The sequence below is a fragment of the Stenella coeruleoalba genome (assembly GCF_951394435.1).
Source record: "Stenella coeruleoalba genome assembly, chromosome: 15".
Lineage (NCBI taxonomy): Eukaryota > Metazoa > Chordata > Mammalia > Artiodactyla > Delphinidae > Stenella > Stenella coeruleoalba.
Window position 1 is genome coordinate 71897561 of NC_137161.1, and position 15664 is coordinate 71913224.

Here is a 15664-nt window from a genome sequence, read left to right on the forward strand (position 1 = left end):
GAGGGCCAGACACCCTCCCCCCCTCCTCCAAACGCTCTCTGCGGAGGAGGGGCATAAGGACGCGCGAGGTAGGGGGCGGGGAGGGAGGAGGAGCCGGCGTCGCCAAGGCAACCAGGCCGGTGGTCTGCCCTGGAGACCCGGGAGGGAAGCTAGGAGAGAAGGGCGGAGGGAGGCTCCGCCGGCTCGGCGCGGGGGCGGCGCGGGGAGGAGTTGGGGAACACCGGGCAGTTCTCACTGTGGGTTCCTGGCGGCGCAGGGAGCCCGTGTGTCTGCGAGCGTGTGTGTGCGAAGTTCTCCTGGGTGAGTGTGCCAGCGCGTGTCTGGGTTTGTGCATGACTGTGGTGTGCGCACGTGGGCACAGGCGTGTGCGCGGGAGTGTCCGTGCAAGATGCGTGTGTCAGCCTGCCCGTGAATGTGTGTGCACCCGTGTGCGCTCCTAAGTGTGCCCGGGCGGGCGCCGGCGGGAGAGTCCCGCCCCCTCCCCAGCCTCCGTCCGCCCCTCCCCGCCCCGCGCCGCCTGCGCCGGCTGCATCCTCGCCTCCACCTCGCTCACCCCCTCCTCCCCGCACTTTCTCCTGCTCTCCCTCCCTCTCGGCTCAGACTGCCGGACTCGGCGCTCTTCTCGCCGGCCGCCTTGGGAATCGCCGGCTGCCACCGCCCAGCTCGCACCCGCTGGCCCCCCAGTGCTTGGGCACCTGTTGGAGGCGCAGAGACAGGTGCAGGGGGCTGGGCTGCCGGGGGCGAGAGGGTGAGGGTGAGTGTGTGTTAGCCTGTGTGTGCCCCTGGGGGTGTTTAGCTCTCCGGAGGCTGTAATTTCTGGCTCCTCCGGAGAGCCAGTTTCAGGAGGAAGCATCTGAGGCAGGGGTCCTCACCTTGGATGGCAGCGGATGGGGGCCCAGGCAGGCGGGCAGATCCTGGGGCTGAACGAAGGGACAGTGGGTAGTGAAAACCTAAGAGGTGGGTGACCCCCAGACCAGACAGGCGCCTGGTGCAGAAGGATAGTCAGAGCCTCAGAAAGACAGAGGAGGGGGCCTAGGGGGCAGCTTCAGGGGTAGAGGACCCAGGGCAGACAGAAGCCCAGAATGAGGGGCTGGCGCTGGGAAGAGGACAGAGGGACAATCTAGAGGAAAGTGGGCAAGGCTGAGGTGGAGCCAGGACCTATCTGGGGGGAGTGGGCTGGCAGCCCAGCCCCATGGAGCACAGCTTGGGGTCTGGAGGGCCCAGGCCTTCTGCCTGCCCGTCAGCGGGCACAGGCTGCCCTCTCCCTCAGCACCTAGGAAGGGAGGCCAGTGAGGGCCCACAGACCCTGGCGGGTGCCGCCTGGCCCTCAGCCAGCAGACGGGTAGGTTTGAGAAGTCAGCCCCGGGCTCAAGCTCTCTCGAACCTCCCTCCCCCAGCCAGGGGTGCTGCATGAGGGGCCGCAGGGGCGACCGCATGACCATCAACATCCAGGAGCACATGGCCATCAACGTGTGCCCGGGGCCCATCCGGCCCATCCGCCAGATCTCTGACTACTTCCCCCGCCGGGGACCAGGACCTGAAGGGGGTGGCGGGGGCTTCGGAGAGGCCCCTGCTCATCTGGGCCCCCTGGCCCTGGCACCCCCTGCAGCCCTCCTTGGGGCCACCACGCCCGAGGATGGAGCTGAGGTGGACAGCTATGACTCGGATGATACCAGTGAGTCTGCGGGCTTGAAGGGCCCAGGGTGCTAATGGGGGCCTCCAGGCTTGTGGGAAGGGGATGGGGCCCTGCTGGGGGTGGGGAGGCGGCGGGCACCGCCACCACAGCTGCAGTCAGTGGAGATTACAGGTTCAGCTAGGCTCAATATTCAATATTTCTGCTGAGACACTCAACCACCCACAGAGCACCAGTTGCAGCCCAGCCAGGGACCCAGACGTGCACACACAAGCAGGCTGACAGGCACAGACACGCACAAACCTTCACAGCTGGCACACGTAGCAGGCCTGCCCACCTGTCTCTCACACACACCTGTCTTTACGCACGGACTCAGGTTACCTCTTCCCTCTTCTCCAGCCGCCCTGGGCACGCTGGAGTTTGACCTTCTCTACGACCAGGCTTCCTGCACTCTGCACTGTAGTATCCTCAGGGCCAAGGTGGGTACTCCCTGCCTCCCGAGAGCCCTGGCCCTGTTTGCCTCCTACCCTGAGAGGGGTGCGTTTCCATTCTCCTTTCCCTTCCCCAGGCCTGACTCCTGCTCCTCTCCCAGCACCCATCTTGGCTCTCCCGCCCCCAAGGGTCCACACTACAGAGAGAGGGAGGGAGGGTGGGCAGGCTGGGACCTCACAGCCCTCTTCCCTCCCCTCCTCCCCAGGGCCTCAAGCCCATGGATTTCAATGGCCTGGCCGACCCCTACGTCAAACTGCACCTGCTGCCTGGAGCCTGCAAGGTAACGGCCTCCCCCTACCCTCGCCCCCCAGCCTGACCCAGCTTGTGGGTGTGCCCCCAGCCTTCGTCTGCCTCCAGCCTCTGTGGGTCTGGGGGACATGTACTGTGAACCCTTCGTCCCCACACCTAAGGCCAATAAGCTAAAAACTAAGACTCAGAGGAACACGCTGAATCCCGTGTGGAATGAGGACCTGACGTACAGCGGAATCACAGATGATGACATCACCCACAAGGTGCTCAGGTGAGGGGTCTGTCCTCCCGGTTACCAACGAGTCCAGCTCAGCACCTCCTTGGGGACAACTGTCATTGGAACCTTCTTTGGTTGGTCGACCCACCTCCCATTAAGCCCTCGGATGCTCTAGAACCATCAGTGGCTCCCTGTCCCCTTCGGGAGCAGGCCAGAATGTTCCCCTGGGTTCCTGCCCTCCAAATAGCTCCTACTGCTCCTCCAACAGAGGACCGCCCTCTTGCGACTGGTCGGGTTCCTATCTCCTGACCTTTGCCTGTCGTGTCTCTCCCTGCTTCCTCTCTCTGCCGGCCTAAATCCCACTCATCATTTGAGGCTCTGCCTCCTCCTGCAATCTTTCCCTGCTCACTGAGACCCCTTCTCAGAGCCCCTGACTTAAGTCAGACCTATGCAGCAGAGGTCTGCCCATTCTGCTGCCCTTGTCTCCCTAACATCTCTAAGGAGTGAAGTCTCAAGCGACAGAAACGGGAATGAGGCTTAGGGAGGTTAAGTGACTTGCTCAAGGTCATGTGGTTGCTAGGTGGCAGAGCTGGGAATTGAACACCTCTGCATGACACAGCTGCTCGAGAGTGTCACAGCAGAAGGCAGGGAAAGGGGCTGCAGACCGAGACGGATGGAAGTAAAAGCAATAATCTCTTACTTGCTGGGTTCATGAGTCTCTCCCAGGCTGGCTCCCTGCTCCACACAGGAAAGGACAGGGGCTCTAGGGGGAGGTATGCGCTCCTGGTCCAACTGCTCAAGGCTCCTTCAGGCCCTTCTAGCTCTTACATCCTGGACCCGTGACCCACATCCACCAGTGCACACCCTGTGCATGTTCAGTTGGATCCTGTCCCCAGGCCCTGAATGGAGGCTGTGTGTGTGTGTGTGTGTGTGTGTGTGTGTGTGGTCGCGTTCCCAAGGTTTGTGAGGGCTTCCTCAAGGAGCCGAGCAGGTCCTGATGGGCCGGGGACAGCCTGGGCAGCTGGAAAGGGAGGCGCAGAGGAACAGGGCAAATCAAAACATCCTCCCCCAGCTCCAGGCCTGGTGCTCCCCACACAGCCCTGAGACAGCCCATTTTACAAGTGAGGTGTAGAGTATTTAGGGCAGAGCTGGGACCAGCCTCGAGTGTTCAGAGTTCAGTCGGAGGACCTTTCTCCCAAACCGGAGTGGGGCTCAAGTACCCCAGGGGGCCTTGACCCTGCAGTTCCCTACCAGGATCTCCGTCTGTGATGAAGACAAGCTGAGCCACAACGAGTTCATCGGGGAGATCCGTGTACCCCTCCGCCGCCTCAAGCCTTCACAGAAGAAGCATTTTAACATCTGCCTTGAGCGCCAGGTCCCGGTCTGTGCCAGGCTGCGGGGTACCACGGGAAGGGGGCCCTGGGGAGATCAGGTTTCCAGAACTTTCTCTTTGCCCCCTCAGCTGGCTTCACCCTCTTCCATGTCTGTGGCGCTGAGGGGCATCTCCTGTTACCTGAAGGAGGTGAGCCACCCACAGGGACCGCATCTGGGCGGGAGGTGGTGAGGGTGCCGGCTGACGCCCGCGTCTGCTGGCAGCTGGAGCAGGTGGAGCAGGGGCCTGGGCTGCTGGAAGAGCGCGGGCGCATCCTGCTGAGCCTCAGCTACAGTTCTCGGCGCCGCGGGCTGCTGGTGGGCATCGTGCGCTGCGCCCACCTGGCTGCCATGGACGTCAACGGCTACTCTGACCCCTACGTCAAGACGTGAGCCCTCGCCCTGCCCCGAGGCCCACCCTCCCCTCCCCAGGGACTTGCCACCAGCCCCGTCCTCTTCTGGGCCTGGCCTGTCCCTGACTGACCTGCTGCCCCACCCGTCCCTCCTCCCCCTCGGCAGGTACCTGAGGCCAGACGTGGATAAGAAATCCAAGCACAAAACACGTGTGAAGAAGAAGACTCTAAACCCGGAATTTAATGAGGTAAATGGGGCAGAGGCCAGAAATCGAGCGGGGCTGGGGCTGGGAGTGGGGGCAGAGCCTCATGGAAGGTGTCGCTTGCCCTGTCCCAGGAGTTCTTCTACGAGATGGAGCTCTCCACTCTGGCCAGCAAGACTCTGGAAGTCACAGTCTGGGACTATGACATTGGCAAATCCAACGACTTCATCGGTGAGGGAGGAGCCTGCTGGGTGGTGCTGATGGAGGGCAGCCCGGCAGTGAGCCCGGCCCTGATCTTGCCTGCCTCTACTGCTCCCAGGTGGCGTGGCCCTGGGGCCAGGCGCCCGGAGAGAGGCCCGGAAGCACTGGAGCGACTGTCTGCAGCAGCCGGACGCAGCTCTGGAGCGCTGGCACACCTTGACCAGCCAGTTGCCCCCGGCAGCCGGAGCCCTGCCCTCAGCCTGAGCAGGACAGCGGCCGCCCAGCACAGGGCCCTCAGGGCTGGGCCCAGTAGGCAGCCTTCGCACGAGTGTGTTGCACGTTTACACGGGGTGGAGGCCCCACCCCGCACTACTTGTCTTGTTTCGTGTCTCCGTGACCGTGGGTCTGTCTTCTTGTGAGGGACTGTGGAGATCTATATTCACAAATGCAAACTTCCTCCTGCCTGACTCGCTACAACAGACAAATATGCAAACCACCCATCCAGAGCACACCTGCAGGGGGGATCCCACAGTGCCCCTGCCCCAAGGACCCGGCTGCTGCTCCTCTCTCCTGCCTCTCCAGGCTGCCCGGCCCCCTCCCCTCCAGGGAGGAGGTCGGATTAGGAGGGGTTTGGAGGAGGAGGTTTCCAAAAATGAAAATGACACACACAAAAAGAGGCACTCCTTTAATGCAGAATCTTCATTAAAAAAACCACCACCACCGAGCCCTGTACAGCTGCCCTTTTAAGTGGGGGGCCACCGCAGGGTCTCTGCCTCTCTGAGAGGTGGCAGATGCTCCTGGCCCACTCATTTAAATAACTGTCCCCTGGATTGGGCTGGGATGTGAAGGCAGGGCCCTTGCCCTCCCTGGAGAGGGCCCACCTTCTGGGGGACATTCATGCATGTTTACGCCTTTTCTGATTGTGTCAGTGGCCACAGCATGGCAACCGGGCGTCAATAAACGTCTCTGCGGAAGCTGGGGGCTCATGTGTGCTGACACAGAGGGCGCTGGGCAGGGGGTCAGGCAGAGGGGTTCACTCCGGGATGTCGATCACCAGGTCATCATCCCCGTCCAGGGCGTCGTCCCCGCTGCCTGCATCGCTGAACATCTGCCGAGGGACGGCGCTCAGGATCGTAGGGGGAGGCATCTTGGGTGGGGGCAGTGGGGCCAGGGCTGCCCCCACGCCGGCCCCAGAACCCCGGCCTGGGAAGGTCAGCGGCCCTCCCACGGGGCAGTCGGGGGGTCCTACCGCCATCTGCAGCAGCGGGGAGAAACACAGGGAGGGCCTGTCAGGGAGGCACTGGGACCTCCAGGAGGCTGGCACTGCCCCTTAAGACAGTTCCAGGGGAGGGCAAGGGGGCAAAGGCTCATTCAAGGGGTAGTGGACACAGCCAGGCCAGCCACGGCTGGAATCAGGGAGCCTGCCCCACCTCAGCCCTGCAGAGTCTCACACCAGCAAGTGCGTGGGGGTGAGGGTTGGTGATGGAAGTGCTGATGAGGGTGGCGGTGGAGAGAGTCTCATGGGAAACCAGGAGGGAAAGGCCGGGCCCTGCCCTTGCCAGTCAGGCACTGTGGCTGCCCCTGGGATAGCAGCCAGAGCCAGAGCCAGCCTGGAGTGCCTGCCTGCCCGCCTCTGGGCACCTCCAGTACCACCTGCCACACTGGCCTCCTCTCCCTCCTCCTCCTGCAGGGCTCACTGGTTTGGTGGAGGGTGTCAAAGGTCTTCACCCCCGGCCGTGCGAGGCTTCTACCTCTTGTGTCTGGGAGGGGCCCCTCTTTGGGATCCCCAGAGCCACCGGCCTAGGCCAGGCCCTCCTCTCAGCTCACCTGGACTCCCTGCCTTCAGCCTCTCCCAGATCCAGCTCCTCCTCCGCACTGCAGCCAGAGTAAGCTCTCTAGAACACAGACCTGAGCGCGTCACTCCTGTACTCGGGGGCCTCCGGCTCCTCGCTGCCCTCAGGACAGGCAGTGCCTGAGAACAGGCCAGTCCTTCCACCTGGACTGTCCTTTTCTATTTGTCAAAGGTCCTGCTTTGTGCTCTGAGGCTGGGAAGTGGCCTCTGTCCTGCCCAACCCTCCAGTCCCACCCCTGCCAGGTCCTTCTGAATCCTTCCCAGAGATCTGTGGGCCTCCTGCTTTGCCTGTAGGCACAAACTGAGCACCTAGTATGTGCCAGGTGACTTCCATTAATGATCTCTCACCATTCCGACCACCCTGGAAGGGAGGAGAGGTCATCAGCCAGAGGAGGAAACGGAGGCTTGGAAATGGAGGTTTGAAGGCACAGGCCTGCCAGGTCCCCACCAGGCAGTGTCCAGTCTGGCCCCGGGTGCGGGGATGGCAGTAGTCTTCACAGTGGCCCTTCTGATTGCCTTAACACATTCGGGCCCCTGTGGCCTACTCTCTGCTTCTCAAGGTGGCCCCCTCACCGCCGCTGTTCCTAGGGTGGCATGGAGGGCCAGAGTGGGTTTGTACCTCGGGCGACTGGGGTCTGCCAGGATGGATGACAGGAAGCCCAGCTCTGAACAGCACCCTTGCACCCAGTACCAGGCACTCATGTGCACACACGGGAGCAGATGCACACGCACGACTGAAAAGGCCGGTGGCATGACTGTCCCCCTCCTCTGGCCACCACCTCTTGATTACCGACCCGAGGCCCCATGTACTACCCCTGCTTGGACTGACTTCATGGCCTCCTCAGCGTGACCCACGGTAGTGAATGCTTATCTGTGGCGTACTAGGGACAAGGCACCAGGCTAAGTGTTTTCTCTCTCTTAACTCATTTTATCCTCACAACGACCCCACCGAACAGAGGAGCAAGCGGAGGCTCTGAGAGTTAAATGACGCGCCCAAGTCGCACGGCGAGTGCATGGAGGAAACCCAGCTAAAACGGGTGAGGCCCAGGCTCCTGACTGACCTGCTTCAGTCTTCACAGCGTCCCCTCCCCTCTCCTCACACCACCACACCCAGAAACTTCAGGGACCCCCACTCTCCTCATAGGACACCCAGCCTTCTATGACCTGACCCACCCTATCCTTCCTACGCTGTTCGCTCTCTCTCACCCCTCCGGCTCCAGCCCAAACACCGCTTTTGCCACGTCCCCCCCTTCCTTCCACAACCGCCTCAGCCTGAATATCCAAATCTCACCCTGGGCTCAAGTGTCACCTGTTCTTTGAGGCCGTCCCTGATTTATCCCCTCGCCCATGCACCGCCATTGGTTTGGGCCCTTTTCCCCTGCCTGCCCCGAACATAGCTCACTGACACGCCTCTGGGTCAGGAGCCAGCACTTCAGAGCCCTGAACTGCCAAGCGCACCCCACGCCACGCCTCCACGCTCTGCTCCAGGTTTCTCTGGCCCGTGCCTTCTCCACCAGTCCGCCCAGCCCAGGAAGCAGAACCCCTGCCAAGTAGCGTGAAGCAGGAGCTGAGCAGTATCGTCACCCATTAGCTACTCATCTTCCAGGCTCAAGGGCCACGGTCACGCGGGAGGAAGTGGCAGAGCTGGGGTTAGAACTCCAGAACCCACACTCCTAACCACAAGCAGGGCTCCCGTTCCACCTCTGGCTCCAGAGTCTCGAGTCTACAGTCCACCCAACTTGAGAGCTGCCAGCCCGGTCCTTATTTCACTTTGACTCAGAGCTGGAAGGGCACTGTGCCTTCCGTGTCCTCATCTCTCCCAGGGCTCAGGGTGCAGAGACCTCTTCTCCTCGCCATCCACCTCCCTGCCCGTGACTTCCAAATACGGCCCCGGTGCGGCCCAGGCTCACGTCACCCAGTTGTCTCGTTGACATTTCCAGACAGCATCTCAAGACATCCAAAGCCAAACTCACCTTCCTTCCCAAACCTGCTCCTCCCACAGTCCTCCCCGACTCAGAAAAGGGCCACTTCTTTGGCTGCTCAGGCCAAAACCCCTGGAGTCACCCTCAACGCCCCTCTCTCTCACAGCCCACACGGCTCTTCCTGGGGCTCATTCTTTGAAAGAGACCCATCACCCACTTTTCACTCTTCCCCCTGCTGCCTGGTTGACCGCAGGAGCCTCCTCACTGGTATCCCCACTTCCATCCTGACCCCCCACCCACCAGCCTATTCACTGCAGTGTCAAGCAATTTTCTTAACATGTCAATCAGATCAGACGCCGCTCTGCCCCACCTTCTCCAGTGGCTCCCGTTTCACTCACAGTACCAGCCAAAAACTTCCCAATACCTCCAAGGCCCTCCACAGCCTTGCCCCTCAGGTGCTGTTCTGACCTGCTCTCTGGTCACTCTCCCTCTCACTCTCCTCCGACCACACTGGCCTCCTTCCTAGTCCTTGAAGAAGCCGAACACGTACCCACCCCCAGCGCTCCCTGTGCTGGTTCTTCCTGAATGAAACACTTTGCAGAGAGCCAGAGGGCTTTGCTCATTTAAGTCTCTGACCACCCCACTGTAAACATCAGCCCCATGTACTCTGGTGTTTCCCACGCTCTTTACCTGAATCTATTTTTCTACATTGTTACCTATTTATCTTGCTTGTTTCCTGCCTACCCTTCGAGAACATGGGCTCCATGAAAGCAGGGATTTCTGCTTTGTTCGCTATTGTATCTGCAGCACCTAGCACAGTGCCTGGTACACAGTAGACGCTCCGCAACACTGGCTGATTACACGTGGTTTGATCACTCACTTTACAGACACACAATCTGAGACCTAGAGGGTCACGGTCACATGGTTTCTAAGTGGTGCAACCTTGACTTGATTCTAGATCCCACAACTCTGCCCCTCCTTGGGGGCTGCCTGGCAATACAGAACACTTGTGAAAATGAGCCTGGCCCCCAGCCACCTTCACTCTGAGCTCCCCGAGTCTGGGCTTGCCCTGACTGGTCTCACAGGGAACCTGGGAGCCAGGACTTCTGCGACCCGCCCCTCAGCGCCTAACCCTGGGCTGGGTCCCCAGCAGCAGCCCCAAATCAGCCCTTCAACGTTCTCGGACAGGCCCCCAGCCGTCCTGAGCCTCCCTCAGGTGGCTGTCCTGCCGTTCTGGCCCCTCCCTAACGTCCCCCAAACAGGGTACCTTGAGTTTCCGGGGCAGGCGGGGCCGTTTCTCCCGCTTGGGCCTCAGGGGGCTGGGCTCGGGCAGCTGCAGGGCCAGGTAGTCAGAAGGGAATGGGGGGTAGGTGGGGGAAGCCAGCTGCAGGCGGGAGTGAGGGGATGGAGATGGGAAATGGAGTGGATGGGGTGGGGGTAGAAGGAAGAAATGCAAACAGGAGGAAGAATGGAAAAACAAGAGATGGTGATGAGTGTGGCTCCTGAGAACAGACGGGAGGGGACAGCAGCAGGACTGTGTCCTGGGGTCTCCTCTCCTCAGTCACGTCTGTCCCCCATTCCTACACCAGAGAGAAGTAGGCAGCCCCGACTCACACCCCTCCGAGGCACGCTTGCTGGCCACACCCAGACAGATGTTCTTGGCGCTGGGCTGGCTTCACCCTGAGGCCTGGACCCTCTGCCCAAATGATGCCCACCTTATTCCCAGGCATCTGACCATTTCCCACCCTTGACCCCAACTCACCGAGCTCAGGTATGGGGAGGGGGCCCCAGAGGCCTGAAGGGGAAACCCTGTTGAAGGAGGCAGGGAGAGGCTGGTGGGGGAGGGGGCACCCCCCAGCGGAGGGCTTCTCTTCCTGGAGAAAGGACAGGGGAGGGGGTCAGAGGCAAGAGGCAGCCCAGGTACCCTCTCCAACCCCCACCCCCCACCCTCCAGGGAAGAATGATGGCTTCTTCTCACCTCTTAGGGGCTGGCGTGTCCGACAACTTGGATGTCCCCTCTGTCTCGCTGTTATCTGAAGATGCAGTGGCATCTGAGTCTGTGAGGGGGAGGGCTGGTAAGTAGTGGGTGGGAGTCCCTGTCTACCCCAGAGGGGCGTAATCTCAACTCTACGGAAGGGTTCTGGGGAATCTGAAGGGCACACAGGTGTATTCTGGGGAGGCCCACAGCTTCCTTAAAATGTCCTTTACGACCTAATTCCTGCCTGGACTCCTCCCTGGTAACATACTGTCAAGCATTTTCTACGTGCCAGGCTCTGAACAGGTGCTTGACATTCACTGCCTCTCCTTGTCTTCAGAACTATCCAAGGAGGAAAGGGAAGACGTCACCTCCGCTTTTCAGATGCAGTCACGGAGGCTCAGAAAGGAAGGTGTTGGACTGGGACTTGAGCCCAGGCCTCTGACTCCTGACCATTTTATGCTATTCTCTCCTTATTTGCCTAAGCTGTCCAGAGCTTACCTCTGCCCCACTCCACATATGCAGGGTCCTGGTAATTTGCCCCTCAAATCTCTCCTACCTTCACTCACTGCTCCCCATTCCAACTGTCACGAGGTCAGGTCAGCACCATGTCAAAATCACCTGCTAAGCAATCTCACCTCTCCTGCCACCCACTGTCCTCCCCAAGGACAGAACAACATAAAAGGCAAAACTGATCACATCCTTCCCAATGCCTGGAAGCATTTGAAGTGCTTCTTAATATAGCCCCAACCCACCCTTCTGGTCTCCCAACCAAACTGTATTCTTCACATCACACCAACCTATTTTCTCAAAACCAAAATTCATTTCCCAGATTTGTGCCTCTACCTAGAAGGCCCATCATTCACTTAACAGATAACCATTTACACGTAAAATACGTTATTCCCGATTTCTCTGCTCAGATAGATCCTTTAAGAAGCAGATTAGGGCTTCCCTGGTGGCACAGTGGTTGGGAGTCCGCCTGCCGCTGCAGGGGATGCAGGTTCGTGCCCCGGTCCGGGAAGATCCCACATGCCGCGGAGCGGCTGAGCCCGCGCGTCCAGAGCCTGTGCTCTGCAACAGGAGAGGCCACAGCGGTGAGAGGCCCGCGTACCGCAAAAAAAAAAAAAAAAAAAAAGAGAAGTAGATTAAATGCCACCTCTCTGAAAAGTCTCCCAGAATCCCTCAGGCCCAGTTGATGGCTGACTCTTCCAGAACCCTTTACTCTCACTGGTCACGGCTCTCCTCACTCTGCTAGGACATTGTCATATATGGGTGTCTCCCTGACCACACTGTGGGCTTCTCCAGGAGATAAGTGGTGGCTTATGTCTCTGGCTCTTGTTTCTCAGCTATATCCCACTCTGATCATAAACAGGCTGGGTTCCCTCACGCCTCCTATCCTGAAGTCCCCCTCCAAAAGCAAGTTAACTGAAAGACCTCCAGGAAGGAACACGAAGGCAATGAGAAGCTAGAATGAAAGCCACATATTTTGCCATGATCTACATGAGTTGGCTCCTACCTACTTCTTTGACCTCATCCACTGCCTTCCTATAATATGTAAATGAATAGGTGTTCAATGTTCTAATAAAACATTATTTACAAAAACAAACAATCTAGGGACTTTTCTGGTGGGGCAGTGGTTAAGAATCCGCTGGCCAATGCAGCGGGCATGGGTTCGATCCCAGGTCCAGGAAGAACCCACATGCCGTGGAGCATTTAAGCCCGTGTGCCACAACTACTGAGCCTGCGCTCTAGAGCCCGTGAACCGCAACTACTGAAGCCCGCGCGCCTAGAGCCCGTGCTCCGCAACAAGAGAAGCCACTGCAATAAGCCCGCGCACCGCAACGAAGAGTAGCCCCCACTCGCCGCAACTAGAGAAAACCCGCGCGCAGCAACGAACACCCAACGCAGCCAAAAATAAATAATAAAACAAAAACAAGCAATCTGGCTAGCTTTTTGCTGACCCTTGCTCTAAACACCATGGAGAGAGATGATTGCATGTGACATGGCTTATGAGAAAAACTGGGCCACAAAGGCCCACCTTAGGACTTTTTCAAATTGTGGGTATCAACCCAATAGTGGGTCACAAATTCAACTTATTGATTTACAACGAGCACTAAATGGAAAAAAAAAAATCAGTCTAAAAAGTATCAGAACAAACTGCATATAGGGCTCTTAACATTATTTCACTAAATTTTGTTTTATAAGCAAGTAAGTACGTGGGGGTTGGTCACGATGTAAAATCTATTATTGGTTGTAAACGGTGCTCAAAAAAAGTTTTGAGAACAGTGCTTTATGTGCTTCATCCCTTCTCCTCAAAAAACCTGGTACGTTTTTACCTCAGGGAATCTGCATCTGTGACTCCCTCTGTGGGAAATCTCTCACTCATCTTCACATCTTCTTCTTATCTAGGTCCCAGCTCCAACATTACTTCCTGAAAAAAGCCTTTCTTGAATTCTTTATTAAGATGTTGCCTGCCATCTACTTTTGTATGGTCTGTAACTAAGAACGGCTTTTACATTTTTAAATCGTTGGGAGAAAAGAAACTCCGAAGAAAAATATTTCATGACGTGCAAGTTTTATGATATTCAAATTTCAGTATTCATAAATAAAGTTTTATTGAAACACAGCCATACTCACTTATTTACAACTCACCTATTGCTGCTTCTGCACTACAAAGGCAGAGCTGTATAGGCGCAACAGAAATTGTACGTTCTGCAAAGCCTAAAATACTTATTACTTGGCCCTTTACAGAGAAAGTTTATCAACCCCCGTTCTACTCCAATCCCTACCACGTAACCCTGATTTTCTTCTTCAAATCTAAAATTCTAGTTTATTTCTTTGCTTACTACCTCCAACGAGAATACAAATTCCAAGAGGCTTTATCCATCTTGGTTACCACTGTATCCTCTGTGCAAAGCCCACTGCCTGAAATACAGCAGATACTCAGTCATACTTGAGTGAAAGAATAGTGAGGAGGACGACAAGCGACTAGGCTTAAGAACCATTGGAGGCTGTATTGGCCTCCGCGGCCTAAAGGGAGGGCCCAGGAAGCTTGCTGGAGTGCCAGGAGCATGTCCTCCACCAATTTTTCACGACCTTGCTCACCAGAGGAGTCTTCATCCACGTTCTCGTACTGCAACAGTCGGTCTAGGAGGAAACTGAGGGAGGGGGCGGAGAGAACAAGAGTGTTTACTCCCATCTCTGCAATGTTCTCCTGGGCCCTCGTCCCTTCCAGCTGGCCTGTTGGAGCCTCACAACAGCCCCGAGGCAGTTATCATGCATTTGTGGCCCATTCCAGGATGGGGTCCGAATGCAGGTCCACAGGAGCCACATCACCCGCTGGCCTCCCTCCTCCCCTCAACGTGTCTCACCTCTTGTCCCGGGACACCTTCAGCAATTTCCTCTGCGCCTTCCTCAGTTCCTCCTGGAAGCACTCGTGTTCCTGTATTACCGGCAAGGTGGGAGCTGAGCCAACGGCCGTCCGTAAATGGAGCCCGGACGCCGGCCACAGCTCACCCTACTCTCTTCACACACAGGTAAACTGAAGTCTTACAAGCGCCAGGCCTCACCCCCCACCGCCTCACCACCCCAGCACTCACGTAGATGAGGAATTTGAGCTTCCGCTTCAGGTTCCGGTATTTCTTCTTGTAGTCCACTTCGCCGTCCGCCGGCCCGTTCATGACCCGCCCCGGGAGAAGCGCCCCAGCACTGGCCGGGAGCCGGGCTACCCCGAGCCGGCTCAGCCCGGCCTCTCCCACCTCCACTTCCGCAGAGTCGGCTGGGCTGTATCCGCTGGGACTACAACTCCCGCCGTGCCCCGCGCCTAGGAATCGTAACCACACCGGCTGCCCTCCCGGGGAATACCGGGAAAGGAACGTTGCTTCCAGGGGATACGCTAAAAATGGCGCCGCGGCGACGCGATGATGTCACAAAGATGGCGGACGCTGGAGGGCACCCTTACTGATTCGAAATGTGCTTAGCGATTTGAAGCCACGAGAACGCATTCCTCCTCGGATTCCTAGTCTCCTGGCGAGGACGCCCTTTTCCTTCTGTCTTTCAAAATCACAGATGCCTAGTTGCTGCCCGTGACCACGAAACAGAGGCAGCGTCCCGGGTTGATTGTTACATCCAAAGGTGTAGCCGGCTCCCAATCGGTTTCTAACGAGAATTCTCCTTCAGAAGAGATTCGTTCTAAGAAAAGGAAGGAACCGCGAGACTCTCCAACTGCCCGCGGAAGGCAAGTTTTGTCTCGCAAAGTTTTGGGTCCAAGCGGCCCGTGACGGATACTCAACGGTCTTCCACCTCACGGCGCCACGATACTGCGCGTGCGCAAGCTCCTGTCAAACGTTTTTCTTCCGAGAAGAAAAACGGCGGGAGCCGCCGGTATCAGGTGGAGCAAAATGGCTCGGGAGAATGAGATGCAGGAGTTCACCCGTAGGTTCTTCCAAGGCCGCCCGGACCTCAGGTGCACCGGAGGTTGGAGGCGGGGTTGTAAAGGGTAGGGGCGGGACAGGGACTCCGTCGTGACACGTGTTTCCGCAGCACGCTTACGCACTCCATCGTGCGGCGGAGGTTCTTGGCTCACGCGGGCCGCGACCACCTGGAGCCCGAGGAGAAGCAGACGCTGAAGCGGCTAGTGGAGGAGGAGCTGCTGAAGATGCAGGTGTGGGCCCGAGCCTGGGCCACCGCAGGCGGGGGTTGTGGCCGTGGAGGAGGGGCCTGAGAGCGGTGGGGCAGAACACAACCTTGATACACGTGATGCTCTCTTGATGCACACACAGGTGGAGGAAGCGGGTGGCAGGGAAAAGAGGCTCGACGTTGCCAAGAAGGCCAAGAGGTCTCCCATCCCCTGCCGTGACCCAGCGAGAAAAAGGTTCCGTTTCAATTCGGAGTCAGGTTAGTGCCTTGTGCATAGTTGGTTCACGTTAAAGGTATTTATTGTGCGTGTGTTATGTTCCAAGGCCTTAGGTGAGGGCGCGTGGCCCGTGAGTCAGGAGCCAGGAACAGGGTGGAGTGAGAGCTGTTTCCTACTGCCCTTCCCTCCATCAGAGCAGGATTCAAGGCAACCAATCCCAAGTGGAGGGAGAAGGGACAGGAGGAACCTGTCCCAACCTCCTCTTCTCTCCACATTCCAGAGCCCAGCTCTGCAGCCTCCAGTCCAGACTGCTTCGGCCTCCCAGCAAAGAATGGGATGGC

The 15664-nt window shown here is 58.2% G+C and overlaps 3 protein-coding genes across 12 annotated transcripts in view; 2 read left to right on the forward strand and 1 right to left on the reverse strand.

The window, feature by feature from the left end:
* Positions 1-54: 54 nt before the first annotated feature.
* DOC2A (double C2 domain alpha) lies at positions 55-5150 on the forward strand. Of its 7 annotated transcripts, none has more exons than XM_079946114.1 (12): positions 55-68; positions 601-716; positions 1398-1675; positions 2033-2112; positions 2331-2405; positions 2536-2645; positions 3846-3972; positions 4054-4113; positions 4188-4351; positions 4482-4563; positions 4653-4749; positions 4838-5117. In XM_079946114.1, the coding sequence occupies exons 3-12, from the start codon at positions 1411-1413 to the stop codon at positions 4981-4983; spliced, it is 1206 nt and encodes a 401-aa protein (XP_079802240.1). In that variant the 5' UTR covers positions 55-68; positions 601-716; positions 1398-1410; the 3' UTR covers positions 4984-5117. The 7 variants fall into 7 exon arrangements, with proteins under 7 accessions (XP_079802240.1, XP_079802239.1, XP_079802236.1 ...); XM_079946116.1 differs by lacking the exon at positions 55-68 and adding an exon at positions 156-300; XM_079946113.1 differs by having other exon boundaries at positions 3846-4113.
* Positions 5151-5277: 127 nt separating this feature from the next.
* INO80E (INO80 complex subunit E) lies at positions 5278-14247 on the reverse strand. 4 transcript variants are annotated; one of them, XM_079946122.1, is made up of 8 exons: positions 14068-14247; positions 13840-13910; positions 13574-13626; positions 10472-10550; positions 10256-10367; positions 9761-9877; positions 6547-6614; positions 5836-5974 (listed from the first exon to the last, which is right to left on the reverse strand). In XM_079946122.1, exons 1-8 carry the CDS (start codon positions 14146-14148, stop codon positions 5965-5967), a joined length of 591 nt encoding a protein of 196 aa, XP_079802248.1. In that variant the 5' UTR covers positions 14149-14247; the 3' UTR covers positions 5836-5964. The 4 variants fall into 4 exon arrangements, with proteins under 4 accessions (XP_079802246.1, XP_079802247.1, XP_079802245.1 ...); XM_079946120.1 differs by lacking the exon at positions 6547-6614 and having other exon boundaries at positions 5278-5974; positions 9761-9826; XM_079946119.1 differs by lacking the exon at positions 6547-6614 and having other exon boundaries at positions 5291-5974.
* Positions 14248-14837: 590 nt separating this feature from the next.
* Positions 14838-15664, forward strand: part of HIRIP3 (HIRA interacting protein 3) — a 2683-nt gene continuing 1856 nt past the window's right edge. The window contains exons 1-3 of the mRNA XM_079946118.1: positions 14838-14933; positions 15011-15131; positions 15250-15364. Coding sequence (XP_079802244.1) covers positions 14869-14933; positions 15011-15131; positions 15250-15364 — 301 coding nt within the window. The 5' untranslated portion in view covers positions 14838-14868. The remainder of the gene's footprint in view (positions 14934-15010; positions 15132-15249; positions 15365-15664) is intronic.